Source organism: Hylaeus volcanicus, chromosome 6 (assembly GCF_026283585.1).
Source record: "Hylaeus volcanicus isolate JK05 chromosome 6, UHH_iyHylVolc1.0_haploid, whole genome shotgun sequence".
In the NCBI taxonomy this organism is placed as follows: Eukaryota; Metazoa; Arthropoda; class Insecta; order Hymenoptera; family Colletidae; genus Hylaeus; species Hylaeus volcanicus.
The window spans coordinates 21,615,552-21,637,105 of NC_071981.1; the positions used below are offsets into that span (position 1 = coordinate 21,615,552).

General features: G+C 38.9%; 2 protein-coding genes across 22 annotated transcripts in view; one reads left to right on the top strand and one right to left on the bottom strand.

Annotated features, from left to right (window-relative positions):
• The window catches only part of LOC128878272 (calcitonin gene-related peptide type 1 receptor-like), a 113,879-nt gene that overhangs the window by 52,567 nt on the left and 39,758 nt on the right, over positions 1-21,554 (top strand). The window contains exon 1 of one of the 16 annotated variants that reach the window (XM_054126353.1): positions 17,108-17,397. The exons of 14 other annotated variants lie outside the window; for them this stretch is intronic. The gene's annotated coding sequence lies outside the window, so the exon portion shown is untranslated. Of the gene's footprint in view, positions 1-17,107; positions 17,398-17,978; positions 18,126-21,554 lie in introns of those variants that run through there. One more of the 16 variants, XM_054126352.1, reaches the window with a different exon arrangement.
• On the bottom strand, positions 1,583-17,848 carry LOC128878270 (UDP-glycosyltransferase UGT5-like). 6 transcript variants are annotated; one of them, XM_054126333.1, is made up of 6 exons: positions 17,721-17,848; positions 15,769-16,368; positions 6,082-6,501; positions 5,404-5,635; positions 4,879-5,104; positions 1,583-4,407 (listed from the first exon to the last, which is right to left on the bottom strand). In XM_054126333.1, exons 2-6 carry the CDS (start codon positions 16,168-16,170, stop codon positions 4,128-4,130), a joined length of 1,560 nt encoding a protein of 519 aa, XP_053982308.1. In that variant the 5' UTR covers positions 16,171-16,368; positions 17,721-17,848; the 3' UTR covers positions 1,583-4,127. The 6 variants fall into 6 exon arrangements, with proteins under 6 accessions (XP_053982308.1, XP_053982307.1, XP_053982305.1 ...); XM_054126332.1 differs by lacking the exon at positions 17,721-17,848 and adding an exon at positions 16,656-17,019; XM_054126330.1 differs by lacking the exons at positions 15,769-16,368; positions 17,721-17,848 and adding an exon at positions 13,698-14,981.

A 21,554-nucleotide genomic window follows, 5' to 3' on the forward strand; every position in this document is an offset into this window, starting at 1 on the left:
GACCACCTGGGGAATAATTCCTCTGTATTTGGAGAACGACACAGAACGACATATTTTTAGATATCTCTTTGCGTGTTTCGAGATCCATTTGTTGTTCCAAACGTTACATCCGTTGAATTTGGAATCGAGTACGTTCAAGGAGTATTGAATTTATGAACGTCATCTCAGGATGGATGATGTCATTGATATTTTTACCAGAAGACAGTTTTATTCATTAGTGTCTTCAATGTCCACTGCGATCTCTACGGATGACGTTAAATAATGATCTGGAAAGAAAAGATATTCACTTCGTGTGCGTAGTGATGCACTTGGTGATATTCAGGATTGATAGAGTTTTTAATGAAATTAAATCCGTGTATCGACATTTTCACTTCATGGAAAAATGCTTGTCAAGCGGATATGTTTGTTCGATATTTTAAGTAGCACGTGGTGCACGTTGATCGATGGATCAACATTGATGTGCGTACGTCTTAACACAACATGATTTGCGATTCGAGGTCGACACCATTACCGGAACAAATACCAATCTGAATACTTGACTCGAGGCAATTGCCGCAATGTGTCATAATATTTCATCACGACAGATGCCCTCTTAGTGGCTTCCGTATCTGGACAATCGATAGATAGGTATTATATATCCAGAGCTAGATTAATATTTGATGGACCACCTCGTAAAAATATTACATTAAAAATGATTTTAAATACTTATTTCCTGTAAGTTGTTTCGTTGCATCACTCATCGTGAAATCGTGATTGTAAAAATATAGATAGCCTAATTTCTTCGCCACCCTAAAACTCGAAAACTACCAAAAACAAGCTAAGCATTTCTCGGCGAATAGATACATGAAAACTGCTTCGACATCTTTCCGATCGATAGGGGAACCTATTGGTTTCGAGACGCCTCTTACATTTTTCTTCCTTTGGTTCCCTCAAAGGCAGAAATTTCTTCGGAACAGAAGTACTTAGAAGAAAGTGGAGCATCCTTTGCATCCCGAACAGACGAGAGACTTACGTATCCTCTCGAGACACAGCCCATTACGTGCCGCAGTACTTATTCCTAGACGGCTAATGAAATTGCCGATAAAAATAAACACTTCGCCGCGAATTAGAAATCGTGATAAGGATCGATCAAAATTCAAACGTCACTTCTGTTATAACACTTTTTTTATTTTTCTCAGTTACTTATCTTCGCGATTAAACTTATGCTACCAATTGTCGTCGCAATTATATAGATTATATAGATTACTGGGAATTTATATGTCACGTCGACGATAAGACTATGTAAGTTCAACAGAAATTTCTGTAGTGACAACTACTTAATCTTGAGATGTTGCCATTATCACTGACCCCATATATATTTAGATATTATCAGATTTCTTTACCGAATTGAACGATCGTAAATGACAAACCATTCCGAATAATTCTATTTTGAAGTGACTCGGCAGAAAAGTATACTTCAGATTAATATCGATACGTGATTCAGAAACGATGATTTTACTTCTATTAGAAATACTCCCTCTTTTTAGTTCTCTTCAAAATTGAAATCAACGTTCAGACCTATTATGGAAAAGGCTTTTTTAAAAATTGTTTTAACGGATGCTTTATTTCTTTCATTTCATGTACTTCCACGAGGAAGGATAAAAACATATTTAACAAAAGTAATGCTCAATTGCAAAACAATTGCCAATGAAAAGAATACAAGTAAGTTGTTCTAGTCTTACTTAATGTTATGGGAAAATCTTGTTTCGATATTTCCTTCCTTTCAGTAAAAAAAAAACTTATCAGACGTAACCTCATTTTCTTTTTGTTGTCGTTGTATTAAACTAACGACTGGCTGCCAAAAAATGGTCCTCGTGATTTTTATTATACTTTCATGAAAAAAAGGGGTCGTTTTCATGTCAAAATGACGTAAATAAAATTATCACTATTTCAACTGGCTCTTACCATTAAACTATCTAAAGACGCGTTCGAAATATTAATTTGAACGATCGAGCCACGAAGGCGCGAGAAGCTCGACGACTCGATTGGTTCATTCACGCGAATTGTGACGGTGCGAAGATCAGGCGCGATAAACTTCCGATGGGACGATGATTTTTTGTACGTTTTCATCTTCGTTTCACGAGCGCTTCGCTGTCGGGGGATCCGTTCCGTTTCATTGGCCGGCGGCAGGCGAATCGTAAATTGCCGTCGGCTGTGCCGTGGAAAATTGAAAAGTTGAAACTCGTTTCGCACCGTTGGCTGAAGCGAATTTTTCCGAAGTTGCGCGCTGACGTTGATTTTTCCCGGACTGTCCTTTTCACGAGTGGAAAATGCACCGAGCGGATACGAGCTCGATGCGACACGTGTCAGATCAGAGAGACAGATACAGTTATGACGGTCTGTCCGAAGCAGGCTGTACGTATTTTGCATTGTCATAAAAAAAAAAAGAAGAGAAAAACGCTCCTTGATATAAAACCGAGCGCAATTCGTCGGGTGCGCGACATTTTTTTAAACAGAACGTTGAATTTTTTAAATCGGCTGCTTCCAAATTGGCAACAGCTGCGGAGTGACTAAATTTGATAAGATTATAAAAGATGGCGGACACTACCCGGCTTTTATTAACTCATACTTCAGTTTCGTTCTAATAATAATCGTTTGTGAAATGTCGCGAATGTCTAGTTTTGGTCATGGTATCTTTTTTTCTATTAAATTTCCACGCACTATTACTAGACTGCGTATTTGATGCGTTTATGATGTAAACGAATGTAATAAACACATGTTAAACGTAACCGAAAGGTGTGTGCACTTACGCGATATGAAATTACGATATAATTATATTAATTGTAGTGTACATATATTCAACATACATTACGTAGATATATTTTATATATGTTTTCTATGTTATTGTACGGGATACACGCATAAACATTCGCAGTCTAATAATTACAATTTAAACGAACATTTGATATTATTATCTGAACGTGAAGGCAATACGAGGTAGACATATATATTTATTTACGTAATGAAGTAAAGTGAAGCACCAATTATACGACACGATACGAAGTAAGATTGCAGGTCTAATACGTTCTTATCAATCACTCGGTACGTGACAGTAAGTCGTATAAGTTTCTTTTTACCTTCCTCGAAAAATTTACTTTCAATATCCAACAACAATTACATCGCACTCGAAAAAAGACAGATGTTTATTAGACTTATCATCGTCGAAGGTATTAGCGATCCTCTCCTGAACATTAGTTATGTACACATTTTCTTCGCTGTAATTATTTATTTCTGTATTGATATCTTGGAACAGAAACACAATCTTATCTTTAAGAAAATTGTTCATTTTAACGTCGCGTGTCGCACGTGACGACAGATAATAATTAATAACATACTCGAAGTTAAAGTTAAAATTTACAAGGCCTATAGTCAGGAACACGCTTAGTATCTTATTTAATATATTTAAAACGTATTTATGTTAAAAAATTGTACTAGACGAATACGCAGATGAACACCGAGGATCTTAGCTCTTTGCAGATTCTTTCTTGCATTGCATATAACGATTGGAACTTATCTTAGCAGAGGCACCCACTCCATTTCTTTTTGTTTTTAAAAATGGTACGTGCCTCGTACGTTCTTTGATTTATTGCTTCCCACTCTATTTCAGATAGAGGCTAACATATATACGGCACACTTTTTCGAAACGAATAATAAATAAAATTGCAGCCATCCGCTTTACATTAAAATTATAAATGAATCTTTACAATTTGAAAGCAGCGCTCGCTCGTTAGCAAGTAAAGTTGTTTCGTTAAATTCATTATAAATTTTTTCGCGGTACACACGCACCCACTTTCGTCCTGGCGTGAACGTGTCACGTCACACTCGTTGGAAAGCACTGCTGTGATATTAAAAGAATATTAAAAGTATACAAATCTATACTTCAAAGGCAAATCAGGTTGAATTCAAACCTTTCAATGGTTGGAGTAAACAAATTCGACATAGCTTACCCCCGGAAGGTAATAATTACTCGTCCGTTCTTCCTTTCTAAGTTTTAAGTAAAATTTAAATAACGAAACCTAGAGTCTAAGGAAACCATCAAAGATATTCGATCGATATCTCGGTGCATCAAGATAGAAAAATGGAAGTGTTTATGAGACTTTCTTCGCGCGCGACACTTGTTCAGTTGGGCTCACTAATTTGTAGATGAACCGCAGCGCCGTTATCAGGACGACCACTGCTAGAAGCGCAACAAGTAGGAGGAATGCAGCAACGTCCAGCGACGCCACCTGATACCATGTCAGATCCATAGCAGGCGATCTGAGTGCATCTGGACCGTGTTTGATGATGTATTCGATCCAGTAAATCGCGGTGTCCATGGCGCTCAATGGTCGGTCTAAGAACTTGGCAGATACTTTCTTCACCGTTTCCCTGGAACGAAATTAACGTGTTGCGTAAATGTATTTCGACACAGTTGATACTTCGCCTGGCAGTTCTCTTCTTTCTGACAAACGGAAAGTTTAAAATTTTGAAAATTCTATTTTCCGCTCGGTTGCTCCAAAACGAAGGTTTACTTCATAGATTTTAATTTTCTATTTCTATTTTCAATATTTGCACTTTCGATTTGTGTTTATGAAATTTCAACTCTCAATTTTTATCATCTAGTTTAACATTTATAGCTTCTAACAATTGCAAATTCTATTTTCATGTCTGTATTTTTCAATCCCTGTTTATAAGTTTTTTTTAATTCCATGGATTCTATTTGCAGGAACCAATTAGCCACGCGTTTGATCATTACCTAACGATGCTCAATTTGAGCAAAACTAATAACACGGACGTTTACTTTCACGGCACGATTCTGAAGTCTACTTGGAAAAACGTATAAAACGAGACTCAATTTACCGGTATATGGGATCGTGTAGAATGGCATGCAGAGCCTGGTCCATTTTCTCCTGGGTTAGGGTATTAAGGTCTAATCCTACAGCAATCTTGTTCCGAACGTAGCTGTTGATATTGATAAATTGATCAGCAAACAGTGGTATACCGACCAGTGGGACGCCATAGTGAATTGCTTCCTGGGTCCCCATAAGACCCCCATGAGTGATGAATGCTTTTATGTTTGGATGCTCTGAAAGAGTAAAATTATTTCAAAATGTTCTCTCTCTCTCTCTCTCTCTCTCTCTCTATATATATATATATATATAGACGATATTTCTATCGTCTGTCGCCTTCTTTAATACACGAACTATTATTGCAATAATAATTGTAGAAGTAACAAACTCTATGTAACGTCACCTTAGAAATGAATTTAATAAATTTAAGTTTATATCAAATTGCCACGTTCGTAGGTTTCGAGGAATTTTCAATTGAACTTCGTTTATTTAATTCTATTTTACTTACTACTTACTACTACTTACTACTACTTACTCAGAACTTTGACCTGCGGAATCCATGGCAACGTATGAACGTTTTTCGGCAAGCCAGGCGGCAGTTCGCTCGGATTCGGAATTTTCATCAGAACTCGAACGGGTGCTATCTTCCCTAAAGAATTGTAGAATATATCAAGATACTTCTGTGGGAAGGATTCGATCTTCACCATCGAGCCAAATGTGAAGTAGACGAATCCATGGGTGCTTTCGTTCATCCACTTTTCGAGGCTCTGGAATAAGTGGTATCATCGTTATTTTTAAATTGTGGAATATATACTCCTTATACTCCTTAATATATACTCCTTTAACTATTAAAAATGCAGTATAGAACAGAAAGAAAACAAGCTAATTACTTATAGCTCAGATGATGTAATGAAATAGTCTGTGAGTAAGGACAAATCATATGGTTTGAACGGGAAGTCAGGCAAAAACGATTAAACTACGTAACAACGTGTTAACTATTCTCATCAGAAACGTAATGCGGCGAATACTATGAACACTTGGCAAACCTGCCTACAAAAATTGAATCTAAATAAAAAATTTATTTTACTCTCCAAATATTACACGAACTTTATTTCCAATGTTAAATTATATTATCGCATAATCTGTGCATTTATTTGTAACTGTTCACCGAGTCATCGTTCGACATTAGAAACGAAATGCGGTGCGTACTTACAGGTGGTAGTTCCACCCCCTCTTCCTGAACGTGCAATCCTCCCACTTCGATTAACGCGGGCGTCATAGCCCTTATACCGTTCATGGATATGTGAGAATTGGCGAGAATCATCGAGACGCTCCTCTCCAGCTCCCTAATGTCCGGTATACCGGGACCAAGGTACTTCCTAATGATCTCGTTCTGCTCCTGCGTGATATAATTGAAGTTCCACTTATTGTACAGGGTGTGGACGAAATTGTGCGTTCTTTCCCAGAAGTTCATGTGGGAAGAGTAGTCGAGGAGATTGTTTGGCACGTACGCCAGGTTCTCGGGATTGGCGATTATGTCGTTGCTCCATGGGTAAAGAACCGACGAACTCACGCCCACTATGGGCACTTTCAATAGGTAGCCGAGTGCCGCGAAACAGTGAGCTCCAAATATCTGGAAATTATTTAAATGACCGTTGGATTAGTCGTTTGGTGTAATTTCTACCGAGATTTCAAGTACAATACTCCTTTGGAGTATTATTTTTATTGCAACAATTGTGAAGGTCTCGTTGAAATTGAAAATTGAATTAAGATCGAGCGATTAATAAATGAAAATCATTAAACGAGTATTAGATGGACGAAATCAAAGATGTATAGTGGTTTTATATATTGTATATTTGACCTGAATATCAAGTAGAACATTCCTATGGAATATAATTTTAATCGACGCGTATAAAATTTTAATTCAATGGGCTGATTCTTCGATTGGTGAAAATTAAAGTAATTGCACAGCATCTATGTATGAACGTAATCAAGCGGAGAACACGGCGACGCAATCGTCTGTGTTAATTGTAATAGTCAAGTGATTACATTCTTCCATAAGGTACAATTCCTGGAAATCTGTCTCAATTGCATAGGCATTGCATAACGTAGTATGTAATACTTGCGAGACATCGTGTTCTACAGTGCGATACCAAAGTACACGCAGTGCAATTATGGAAACAGTAAATAATGTTTAAGACTGCATTACTGCGTTTTTCAAATTCATAACTCACAGGATACCTGAACCTAAACGACGATTTACCATTCCTCCATCCAACGTGAAATACACTTTCCTTGCAAATTAAGGATATCTTCACGTGGAGGATATCGAGAAGTAGTTAAACAATTCCACCAGATCCCAAAGAGGAATCCTTACCTCGAACAGAAGCAAATCGTAAGGTGGATCCTTCGGTGGATCTCGCGCTAAATTTCGTATTCTTGGATCACTTAAAGCCTGGCAGTCGTCATTCCCGAACATCGTGCCCACGACGTGGCCTGCTGACCATTGCGTATTTAAATTCATATTACGTATCGCGTAGTAGGTCATGTTGTTCATAAACCCCGCTTCCAGGGGTAAGGGGACGATATCATGGTAATTCGGGAACGGTTCCTTAAGAGGATACTTCCCTATCACGTCGACCCGGTGACCCTTTCTAGTCAGATCCTTTAGCAGTCTCTCGAACATCACGAAATGGCTTCGCCCTTTAAAGGTAAACGCGGCCAATATTCGATGTCCGTCGCACATCGACACCGCCAGGCATAAGAAAACGACGGATAGCAGCTTCATTTCGATCTTTATTTATACAAGATCACAGATCTCCGAAGTTCGAGTTGATTCAACCGTTGTAAGCTCGATAGTTTGCGACACACTTCGATCACATCGATTTTGTTTTCGGATAAAGATGTTCCTTCGATATCTCTCCTGTTCTCACTTAAGTTAAATTTCTCAGAATTTCTAAATTTCTAAAAAAACTAAAAAATAAATGAACCACCTCGAAGACACTGTGCTCACTTCGTCGACACTCGGAGAAGAGACAGAGGGACCTTACATCAAGGGTCAACTTGATTCGAACGTTTATATTCCAATGACTCGTACTCTTTCCTATTCTCAGCTACAATGTAACGCTCCAACAATTACGAATTGCTTTAAACTGCTCAAGTTTACCACTTCCTTAACGTGCTGTTTTGCAATGCATATAGTCTTGATATCCTACTGCTAAAGAAATACTATCGTAGTAAAAGCGGAAGATAAGTGACACGTAGTGACCGAGCGTCTGATCGAGTTAGACTGATGCATCAGTCATCTGCGGCATGTGTGCCAAGGTGCCTATAAGGTCTCTCTCACGCGTACAGACGACTGCAGCGTCTCGATGATGGGCGATTGTCAAAGATCATTGCGTGGAATGACTGCTGGAAGTGATGGCACGATCGAGATGTGACCTCAAATCACTTCGGACTATGTCGAGTTAATGCGATCCGCCCGACATTCGGGCACGTGCGAATCACCGAGACATGCGAACTTTCGGGTTTCGGATGTAACTCGTTCGGATGAGTTCGTAAGGGATCGTACTAGTTTGGATGAGTGTCTACCGACATTCCCTGAATGTCGTTTAAGCGATTAAGTTGTAGTGTAATGTATAAAGATAATATTTGTAACAAAATTAATATTTCGAACGGATTTATTAAGAATGAATTGCATTCGAAACAATTTTCATACTTATTTTATTGCACGCGTTTGGATTGCTCTTTACATTCAGAATAATCAAATTTTTAATATATATATATTACTGGCCGACTGATGCCTATTTTGTTTAATATCGTAACTTCAGATACCATTCGGTCACGAATATTTATTACGAAAAATATATTCATATTCATACGTTGTTCCGTTCTTTTTTTCCTACTTATGTCAGTATTATTGATTTAACGAATCTCTGCTATCTCTGAAATTAGTATTTCCTCGAGGTTCAACATTCTTATCTGCTCTGCTTCACAAATTAAAGATTGATTGCGAGTAATTATTTTAATTTTCGAGTTAGAGTAAGTTATTAGCTAATTGAAAATGGCGAACGATCGACAGTCATCGATTAGATAAAATTTATAACAAAGTTCATGAGTTCGAAGTAAATCATAATTCGACTAGATAAGATATCAGGCTGACAACTTGACAGTAGCTTCACTTTAAATGTGTTGCAACACGTATCGATAGCTTAGACACTTGATCTGGTTTCCAACATTTAAAAGCAATTTAGATAAAAGAAAAAATAATTGAAACGTACGGGATTGGTCGTGTAGGTAAATCGGTCGACTGTGGATCCGAGGATCGTGGGTTCGAATCCCCGTGCCTTATTTTTCGTTTAGACTCCTACATATGGTGGCTCGTCCGGGATGGGGGGTTACAGCGGCAGAGGACCGGCCAGTGACGATGAACAACAATGCCACGCGAAGGACGGTGGAGCGGGCAACAATGAGGCGTCGAGAGAGAACAACGTTCCAGAAAGAGAGAGGGGAGTACACTCGCGAAAGAGGGTGCGGCGCGCATTGTTGTTGAGACGCGAAACCCGAGAGAGAAAGAGAGAGGGGAGTACACTCGCGAAAGAGGGCGCGGCGCGCACTGTTGTTGAGACGCGAAACCCGAGAAAACGGACATTCGAGGGCGAATGAATGTCAATTCAGGATAGCCGAGTGTAGTATCCGCGCCTCCCATACCCAACAATAAGGAGTCAAATAAGAACACGAAACGTAGGGTACGGGATTGGTCGCGTAGGTAAAGCGGTCGACTGTGGATCCGAGGATCGTGGGTTCGAATCCTCGTGCCCTTACTTTTCGTTTAGACTCTTACATTATTTTCTATTACAAACATTATGAACATTATTTCCTACTACAAACATTATGAACTAATGAATAATTCGAGTAAAATCCAAGCAAGAAAGAGTTAAGCAGAATAATTTAAAACCAACATCGTCCACGTAGCTTTTCTCTCTTTACAACATCTCTTCTATTAAATATCGAAGAAGCTCAAAGTCCCTCAAGAATCATACATCATTCTCGAATCCCTTTTCATAAAGTTCCTGGTGCGTCTAACACCACATACATACTATTAGAAACATTATAAACCTATGAATAATTCGACTCAAAACCAAGCAGATTTCATACCTCCATGATGATCAAGTCGTAAGGCGGGCCCTTGAGTGGATCACGTACGAGCTTTTGTATCCCAGGATCTGCTAAATATTCGCAGACGAGATTACCTGCCATCTCAGCCAAAACTTTAGCCGGTGACACTTTCTCTTCTCTCAAGATGTCATGGTAAGTGACGTTGTTCATGAAATTTACTTGGACTTTAAACGCGACCAAGTCCGTGTAATTGGGGAAAGGTTTCTTCAATGGAAGCGTGCCTATCACGTCCACCTGATGGCCCTTTTTGGCCAGATTCTTCATCAGAGCTTCGAACATCATGAAGTGGCTCTTCGCATTGAACGGAAACACGCCCAGTATTCGATATCCATCGCACAGGGAGAGCACGATGCACAGACAAATCACTCCCAGCAGCTTCATTCTGAGGCTTTTCAATGTTCACTTCACTTTGGAGATTATCAATTAGAATTCACGAGTAAATGTCAACCAAGGGCAGTTCGATCGTTATATACACATTCCTCTTCACATTGGATGCGAAAACTCGAATCTCTTATGATTCCCACTGTAGGATCACCTATGGCAATTAACCTTTGGTAATCATTTTGGTGCAATGTTTAGAAAAGGAGAAAAATCAGAGCGTGTCGATCCACTCCACTCGGGTTAGATGTTAGAATGTGTCAACGGCAGAAGTTGAAATGACCGAGTCAACTTCAGGCATTTATTGGCTTTATGGACCTATGGTTCGGTACGGTATCGCAAAAAGAATAGGATTTCTTTTTACTAGGTTTATTTAGCACATACTGAAATATAAACAAAAATTGTTGTATTATAGTTTTAGTACAAAATGGCGGCGACGAAGCGAGTCTCCAAAATTGACTTTTTTTAAAACGCCTTCAATGTTCGTTATCTATTTAAGCGATTCGCGTACATTTTTGCGATCACGTCGCACGTGATTTCGGCGTGAGTTTCGATTAACCGATTCCAAGTTTAAATTGCCTCGTTCAGCTTTGTTGTGTAATGTGTCATGAACGATGGGGCTGATACGTTTAAATGCCGATAACTTTCAAGCAGTCTCAGATCAAAGTACTCAACGGGAACAATTTATAAGCTCATTAGAGACTATTGTTAAATGACGCCCCGACAAAACTTTGCACGCTCATTATATTAATGTAATATAAGCATTCGTTGGTTCGGTTTAACTGAAATTGACATACGCAGGCTCACAAGGAGGAAACCGTCACTTAAAGAATTAATACAGTCTCGATATATTAAAATTGATATAATATAAATAATAAATCAGCTAAATCTATTTCCGTAAAATATTGTTAAATAATACGAAGCTGAGTTCGAGGAAGATCAGGCTCAAATTTTCCTTTAAACAAATCGAATCGATAATTAGAAATTTTCAGTAATATATTTATGTAATTGCTAATGGAAGAATGCAACGCTGTTAATCAAAGTCCTAGGAAAAGAAACATGCGCTCCTGGCGATCATTTCTTAACTTGATTTGACGAAACTAAAAAAATTGCACGCTCCCACACCCTAATTTGTATCTGATTTCGAAAAGAAGCTCAGAAGCTATCCAGCAAGAATTGAAAGCTCAGAAGTGTAAGAAATAAAAATATTCCTTCGCGTTGTTGAAGAAGAATTCGTACCTCGAAGATAAACAAGTCGTAGGGTGGATCCTTGGGCGGGTTGCGCACGATCTTCTGTATGTCAGGATGTGCTAAATAATGGCAGAGGTCGTTTCCACATAGGCCTGCTACCCAGCTAACTGGGTCCGCTTCCGCCTGGATGAAGTCGTAGGTTAGATTATTCATGTAAGTCATCGCTCCTTGAAACACGACCACCTCCGTGTAATTTGGATGCGGTTTAGTAAATGGAAACTGCGTAATCGCATCCACCTGGTGGCCCCTGTTTGCCAGATTCTTCATCAGCCATTCGAACGTCGCGTAATGGCTCTTCCCTTTGTAAGGAAACGCGCATAATATTCTGTATCCTTCGCACACCGATAGGATCGACCAGAGGCAAATTATCGCTGGCAGCTTCATCCTTGATTCTTCTTTAACTTCACGTCACTTTGGAGTTTCGAGCAGATCGACTATTCGCGAGTGAGCTTATGTTCGTGGCAACCTTAACCCACGGCAATCCAAATATTTCCTTTTCCTCTCGGATATTACGTGCTCGACAGGACTAATCATAAGGCTCTACTGATCTCGAATTTTTCAAATTATACGAAGTTCATTTTATCGAAGGAGTCCAAGAGTCTCCTCCTCCTGTCCAAGAGTATCGATTGAAAGTGACCTTCTGCAGTGAACTCAGAGTTCACTGATCGCTGAGTACGTATTATCCTTTGATTAGGATCCAGAGTACCACACAACAAATTTTAGAATCACCGAATGGAAAAATTTGAATCCTTGGTAGTTGAACGTGGAATGAAATCAGGAGTCTCGGCTGTGTTTCCAACGTTGGAAGTTTACATATTACTGTTCCGCGATACGCGCGTGTTTACTGAACTGATGAGAGTTCAATTGACCCTCTACTATGGATGATGAAGCAGTTCGAGAAACACTGGCGCAATGATCGACTAGCTTCGCTCACTCGGCGATAATTTTAATGTTGTAATGTCTGTGCTCTGTTGTGATAAGATAGGCATAGCAGTACGGGGTGATTAAAGGACCATGTTTGTGTTGAACCGATAGACTATTTTCGTCTTTATCGGTGTGAAAGTCACGCTATGTTACGTTAAGTTTATTAATCGTGTAATCACGACATTTCGAGTTGTTACTATTCGTGGTATAAACATTCGATGGTTGTTACGTGACCTTTCGACGAAAACATATTGTTTGAGGTCCCATGGAAATGATCGTTACAGACTTCGATGACTCCAGGTTTTGGTCGATACTAACGTGGACCGCGACAAATATTTTCTGCGTTTAATTGAAAGATTTATCTAGTATAATGTACGTAATTGTCCACGCAGAAAACGTATATCCCGATCAATGTTAGTGTAGACGAATTCTGATTGGCAAAATCTGTGCCATTCCCATGGGACACATAGACGCACACGTAACGCGAAGAATACACAAATAAATATGTAGACGATATCTTCGTAAATATTGCGTTAATCATTTTAATATTTCTTATCTATCTATCGGTAGAAGACTAAATGTCTAAATTAATTGATAGGTTCGATGGTTCCAAATAAATGTTTTATTATAGATGTATACATTTGCGAAGTTTATTTACGTACATATTTATAATGAATCATTTATTTGGAAACATCGAATCTGTCATTTAATTTAGACAAAATTCTTCGATAGATCACAGTAATTTAATTCGAGGAACAACGAGTTAAATCAATCTCCTCTCTCTCTCTCTCTCTCTCTCTCAAAAAAAAAGAGAAAAGACAAGAAGGTATCCCAATGGCGAAACGTAACGAAGACCGTCGAGCAGCTTATCAGAGGGGTTAAATCAGCGACAGAGGGGAAAAATCGCTACTATGACAAGCTGTATAAAAGAAACCACGTCTAATTTTCGGAAACGACACGATACAACTATTCTTTACCAAGTTGGACACAGCGCGAAGTTAACACAGAACAGTGATCGTTAGGTTATCGCAAATGATTTTTTTTTTAAATATAAACAAGAACGAATAAATTTACAAGATCTCGGAGAAGAACTCATACCTCCACGATGACCAAGTCGTAAGGTGGGTCCTTGGGCGGGTTCCTCGCGAGCTTTCGTATCCTTGGATCCTTCAAATAGTCACAGACGTCGTTTCCAGCCAGCGTGGCCACGGAGGTACTGACCGGTAAATTTCTTAATGACATTGCTTCGCTATACGTCATGTTGTTCATGAACTGCCTGATACCTTCCAGCGTAACCAAGTCCGTGTAATTCGGGAACGGTTTCTTCAATGGAAACGGGCTTATCACGTCCATCTGGTGGCCCCTTTTAACCAGACCCTTCATCATTGGTTCGAACATCACGAAATGACTCTTCCCGGGGAATGGATACAATCCCAATATTCGATACCCATGGCACATCGATATCGTCACCAAAAGCCCTATCGTCGTTAATAGTTTCATCTTCGAGATCCTTTAGTACGAATTCACCTTAGAGATCGCGTTTAACTGCCGCGTAACGACTTCACGCGGCGCGAACTCGGCTTCGATTTAGGTAAATTGGAAACACATCGAGTTCGTGGGACACTTTTCTTTTATTTAAACAGGAGGACTTGGGTAGAGTCCTTTTTATTCTTCTTGTTGTTTCTCTGATTTAGACAGAAGGACTCGGACAGAGTCTTCTTTATTCTCCCCCTATTTTCTACAATTTAGACAGAAGAACTTGGGCACAGTCCTCTTTATTCTCCCTTCGTTTTTACAATTTAAACAGAAGAACTTGGGCACAGTTCTCCTTATTCTCCGTCTATTTTCTACGATTTAGACAGAAAGTCTTTTAAGCACAGATTTGGCACTAGGTTTACCTGCGGAGCCTACCTCTCGCCGAGGGAAGTAAAGAACGACTGCGATCTTACGATCTACTTGGATCGAGTGACCATTTCAGCGTTTACTCTAAAGTTATCGCGACCATCACTTGCTTTGATAACCTACAAGATTGTTGCAGGCTCTAAAACCTATCACGTTACATTTGATACTGCGCTCGTGCTGAGCTTGGATTCTCATAGATAAATTCGACCTTCCAACGTTCGTCACGATAGGATACTCGACGTCACGGTATTTAACGAAGAGAATGAAATTTTCGTAACGTTTCGTTGTGTATTGGTTGACCCTTGATTCCAGACGATAGAAAAGTGTCTGTAACGCGTTTGGGCTGACTGGTCAAGTTTGACTCGAAGGGAAGAGTAGAATTGTCAATGTTGACGTGGACCGTCTACTATGCGTCACGAGAGATCGAAAATTGTATTGTATTATGTCTAACATGCTGTGTTTACGTGTCCAAACCGTGTATTTAACGAATTCAGCGATTTCGTAACTGCTGTTTCGACGATGACTCGGTTTCCTTTTAATGACACGTTTGCACGCTGCCACGATTTTCAGCAAATTACGAGTGACATGCGACCAATCTGTAACATGTCACGAAGAATTAGAGGGAACACACGTCTCGATATTCTATTCCGAACTAGTTGTATTACACGTGCTGTGTTGTTTGATTCCACGTGTCGCGATTTTTATCAATTTTATATTCTAATCGATTAAATTTCGACAAGTCTGCATTCTAATCAGAGTAGCATTATTGCTACGATAGGAGGAAATAAATCAATCGTTATATTTTGTGGTATCTGTACAGCGTCTTAAACTATTCAATTTTTTATTACAGCTACGGTACATTTTAATTAAAGGCATATTTGTAAATCAGTTTCTTATTATTCGTACTACTTAATCAGGTTCAAAGTGAGAGTTGATCTTTGGCCAGATCAATTCCATCGACTATTAGAATGCCAACAAGTTTCGATTTTTACCTGAGTGGCTAAAAAACGAATTTCAAAGTAGATCTTTTATAAAAGTTGTAAGCTTAAGTATTTTCCTCGTTAGTATGATATTTAACGAGCTAGGATTCGAATCGCTGTGAACTAAAATTTTTGTTCAACTTTCGTCATAGCGGACAAATTTTATTTTTCAATAAACATTCACAAAATTCACAGCAGAACGTACTCGCATACCAAACAATTCAAACATTCAACATTATAACGTTACGATACCGAATAAATCTATAATAATCTCAAAGAAAAATTACCTCCATAACGATTAAGTCGTAGGGTGGATGCTTGGACGCGTTGCGTACGAGCTTCTGTATCCCTGGATCGCCTAAATATTCGCAGACTGCGTTTCCTCCTATCGTAGCAATAATGGTACTCCCCTGGGAATGCGCTATCGTACTCATCACGTCGTAAGACATGTTGTTCATCAAGTCACTCGGCGGCTTTAACGCGACCAAGTCCGTGTAATCCGGGAACGGTTTCTTCAATGGAAACGGGCTTATCACGTCCACCTGATGGCCCTTTTTGGCGAGACCCTTCATCAGAGGTTCGAACATTATGAAGTGGCTCTTCGCATTGAATACGAATACGCCCAATATTCGATATCCGTGACACGTCGATAATATTGTCCAAAGGCAAATTATCCCTAGCAGCTTCATTCTTGATTCTTCTTTAATTTTACTTCACTTTAAAGTTCGAGTAGATCGATTATTCACGAGTGTACTCGATCGCGACCGTGACACTTAATCTTTGCCAATAAAAGCTTTTCTGTTCGATAATCGTACAATTCTTATAATTTCACGATGCTCATTTTATCGAATTTCCAGTGAGCACGGAAAGCTGGAAGTTCTCTCTGTCTGCAAATGAAAATGTCCCACAGTCAGAAAGAGAAAACAAACTGTGGCACCCTATATATCTGATACCCCTATCTCTGTGCTTTTATTAAAGTGAATGTAAAATGTATATGTTATTATTAAAAGTGTAGACGATGATCGTGTATCGTTAACATAAGAATGATATAACGATGCCTTGGTAGACGGAACAGGGTAGGGTATTACGATTTTCTTTCTCTTTTTAGCTAGGTCTGGCTCTCCTACTCTATCTATGATATCTCCACGTTCTTTCTACTTTAGTGTCGCTTCACCTTCGAGTTCGACTTGTTGACTATTCATTAGTGATTTCCGTTTTCACTCGGAGAGAAGCTACGTTAACGTTAGAACCAGCGACCCGGGAAGAATCTATCAAAGTTACGTAATAATTGAATAAATGTATAGCCATTAAATAGTTTTATCCAGTTTCACTCAAATAACTTTCATTGACTAGCGTCTGCCTAAAATTCTCGCATCGTCACTTCCGATGTCTCCGTCGTTTCCGATGATACGTGTCGTTTCCGTCACTGTTATTATCACGATTTCATAAGTAAATCAAACTTTTTAATTCGATCTTCAAACATTGTAGGAAGCGTTTTACCGCACTACGGGATTAACACTGGACGAAAGACCGATACAAAATGGAAGCATCTGCACTTCGTGCGAATGACGAAATTGGATGACAACTCTCTCCTTCTATGCGTTAAATAAACATGATAGTTACGCGGTAGACGAATATATCGTCTGCTGACATCGTAAATATGCATCGAAGTAAATTATCACTCCATAAGCTTTCGTTGCAAAATTTTGCTTCGTTTGCGTACCACGCGTATCATATTAAAGCTTCGGTCGGCACGTTGAATCTAATAGAGAGGTCATGGGAGATCGTCGAAAAGTTTCGGGAAAGTGTCCAACACCTGTGAAGCATTTGTCACGAGATATTATTAAACGACTGCAATAACGTTGCTCTGTATAGAACGACGAAATTAACGGGTGGAGTGCCAAGAGTGGAGAAACGTGAGAGATATTTATCGATGGGTTCTTATAATTTTTTTAAAACTATTCTAATTTCCACATATTTATAAGCGAGTAGATTATAAGTACTATTTTATACTAAAGTGTTTGATATTTAGAAATTTAGTTTATTCAATTTTCCCTGTGCACAGCAATACTCGATACTTGGATCGCGTAAAAGTGTTGACTGTCGAGGTACATAGTTCGATCTTAAAGGGCACTTTTTGTTCGGCACAGAAACTCTGACACGGTCTTCGTCCGATTGTTATCGTCACGATGAATTCTCACCAAATAAAAACCAAACTGTAACCGAGGTTCTAACTTACAATCTATTTAATTTGATCAGCTTTTCGACAGGCGCGGCTTGGCACGATTACTGTCGAATCGTTGCAAGCCGTACAACGTATCACGATGCATTTGCAGGTCCGTTGGTGTACTGTACGAGTGCTATACATCGTCGTAGATAAATTCGTCCTCCAATTGCTTGACTAGTGCAACGATTATAGTATCAGCATTGGCAATATAGACTGACCATACGGATTTTTATAACGACCCTTTTGTCGATGCTTAAAGCGGGGTACACGATACAAGTAATTCCGTTTTTACTGGTCTTGCAAAATGCAATTGCGACACGCCGTTTTTCATGAAACCTTCTAGCAAAGTATTGATCTTGAAAAATATCGGGAACATGAACTCAATCTTCAAAGACAGTATCTGCAGATAAGCCAAAGGTAGATATAAATAGATTTTTTACTTCTAACGTTACGCTATCACACCTCAGTCGTTTCCTTGATCGTCATCGTAGCGGTTTCTTCCCTTTCCACTCGATTTAAATTCTCTATGACGATATCGATAATTCACTGTCGCCGTTAGTCGCGATGACTGAACAGGGTATATCGCGAACAAGAGGAGAACCTCGAAACATTCGTAGCTAACGTTTCCACTCTCGCCATCGACATAACGATATTAACCGCTTCTGGGGAGTAGCATAAGTAGTCTTAAAAGCAACGAATTGTTAAATAATTTACCGGTGGAGCAGATGACGCTTCGGCCACGAGTATTTTAGCGATCGAATTATCAATTTTCCTCCAAAATTCGGGTCCGTGGATTCAAATCACGTTTAAGCTATGTTTCTGGATTGTACTTTTCGGAAGAAGTATTCTCCTCGCTCTTTGCGTCGATTGCTGTTTGGATTTTTAGGCAAAAGTGAAGAAATATTAAAAGTAAACTTTTACGGTTGCTGTATTTTATTTCCCAAGAAATTATTTCGAGGGCGTAGCTAACATCGTACATAGAATTTCGAATATATTCATGCGAATTAAACGAAGCCCAGGAAACTTCGTGTCGCATAACGTGGTTGAGTAATGGGGACACTTTTTACTGCCAGCATGGATGCAGTTTTTACCGACCCCGAAATGAAACCACTGGACGATTTAGGCACATTCATCCTATTTTTAGAGACATGGAACGTGCGTTAGATGTTGCACAAGATTCAGTATGATTTCGGATTACATTGGTAGATTAAAATAACGTGTTATTTAGCGTGTTGTTCGTGAAAAATTTATCATGCACAGGTCACAAGTACACTCGTGCCATTTTTAGTAAATTAATCTGATTTCGTCTGGATCGCGTCGCGTTTGAACTAATTCCAAGAAAAAAATTTCATAAAGACACTTAAAGTTCATGGGATGACGTTGTATTTTGAAGATAAAGCGATCATCAATGGTACGTGACTCGAGTTACGCAAGCTCGTAAAGCGTTGACTGCCTTGTCACGCCGATATCGGTGACACGTGAAGCTGAAAGGCTCGAGTCACTGGAACATGCGTAGCGTTCACATTTTTACCATAGTCACGTATCATATTGGTTCGTATCTCTGTTGAACTTTTGTAAACATAGTTGCGAAAATTAAATTAATCTCTAATTGTGGCAAGCAAAAATAAATAAAATAATAAATGGTATAGGAATAAATGACGCTGCAGTAAGTGTATCGAAATATCTGCGCGAGTAATTATTAAATGTATTCTATGAAAATGATCTTCCTTGTATAAAAGATATTTGAATTATTATTTAATACATGTATTCTCGAGTATAATGAGCCATAGAAACTGAGTGCTCTGTTATCCAAATACGTACATAATTAATGTAATAAATGATAGCTATGTTACATAACTTGTTGAGATGTTATTTATTTGTATACACATATACTATAAAGATCCTAAAAATAATTGAATGCAGTCAGTGTGATACGTATTCGTACAGGAACCATCTATTTTAAATTGATTGCTGTACGAATACTTCTTACGCTGACTGTGTATATTTAGATATACGTACATTTAAATACGTTGACTGCCAGTGATACTTACCTTCTAGTCGCTATATTACTTAACCGATGAATTCACTAGATTATTAATGAATATGGAATAAATTGGATCGAGGCTTCTTTTTAAATGCAGATTTTTAATTCGTTTATTCTTGGTGTAATTGGATGCGTGACGATAAAACTGTAGAGTTTCCTTGTAAACTGTGGAGCCTCTCCAGAGCCGATCGAAAAACGTGGTGAACGCAGTTTTGCGCTGAAAAGAGCTCGTAAAGGAGGCATAGCTGATGGGATGGGCCATAAAGTCTCGACATAACTCAAGTAGAGGATATAGCAATGGCCACTGGTGTCTCCGTGTCCCGAGCTCATCTTATGTACCAGATCAATCCATAAAACTGGAGACGAGGAGATTCTATTAATCTCTTCGATCTGAATGCCTTCGAATCCCCACATCTTTGTCGCTTTGGTATTTTCCTAATTATCATTTTACTCGAGGACGATTTACTCGGGGCAAAGTGTCCTCCACTGGCTCCCTTACCTCACAAAAATGAAATAAAAGAAATTGGTAACGTCGCAGAATTTCCATTATCTTAAAACATATCTAATTAATAAATTTCGAGCTTACGCTTTTGAAATCCTTATGAAATTCTCCATACCTTTGCATTCTAAAATTCACGTCTATCTTTCGAAATGGGAAAACACATAAAACACATAGATTAACATAAAGAAAAACCATCGCAAGAAAGTCATTTAATTTTTAAAGTAAATAAAAGCAGCGCAGCGATCGCTAGATAAGTTAAACCCGGGCGATTATCACTATAATTTTCCTGGCGGACCCTAACAACTACTGTTTGATCGATAGCCAATTTAAAACATCGTTTTGTTATGTTAGATCTGTTACGTAAGCACGTACCATTATTCATTGAACAACAAATGACATAATAGGCCTACGTGCAATGCTCGGGTTCATTCTATCCACCCGAGCTATGTGACCCGGTAATCGAGTCATGGTCATGATCAATGCTGTGTAGCCTCACTGTATCAGTTACTTAACTCTTTATTTACTCACGGGACTTATAAGTCCCGATTAGGATTCTTTATTTTTTTGTTTAAACCTTTATTGCGTAACATAAAAGTAATGGAAAAAATAAGATGATAAGGCAAGAAGAAAGAGGGTCTTGTAAGAAAAAGTATCAGAAAAGTACAATACATATGGGGGAATGAAGTTAGCATGTAAAAACAAGCATTATAAAAACACACAAACAAAAACCAAACAGGAATTAGTATGACCTCTGTCGGTGGCCAGTGGAACGTGTTCACACATCGAATGATATAACAGCAGGCTTCGTGACAAGTGCATAAAGACGTCGACCATTGGTCTCGAGCCAATATATGTAGCTGCGGTGCTCCTTTTCCACTTATGGATACCTCAGAAACCATCTTTTCAAAGCAGCATAGTACATTGAGATCTTGTCTATCCATGCAATTATAATAAGAAAATGTTGGAAGTATAGAAATTTCTTCGACACATGTTTCTCTTCGAAGGATAAGGACTCAATTTCCTCTTGTACAAGTTCTCAAACAAATTTGTAATTACCTATTTACATTGCATCCTTATTGCTGTGTAAAAATATAATATACAACCACCTGGTTATGCGACTTCGAGCGAGTAACATTTAGCAGCATTCACTCCAATGCTGGAAATGTTGGATGTTGGAACTGTCTTCAGGACCTGTACCTTGGGAAGTGCAATTTCTCACGGAATATTTTCTTACGTACAGCGCACACACTCTTCTCGCACTTGAACGTAACGCGGAATCATGTTCTTTCTTCTACGGTGA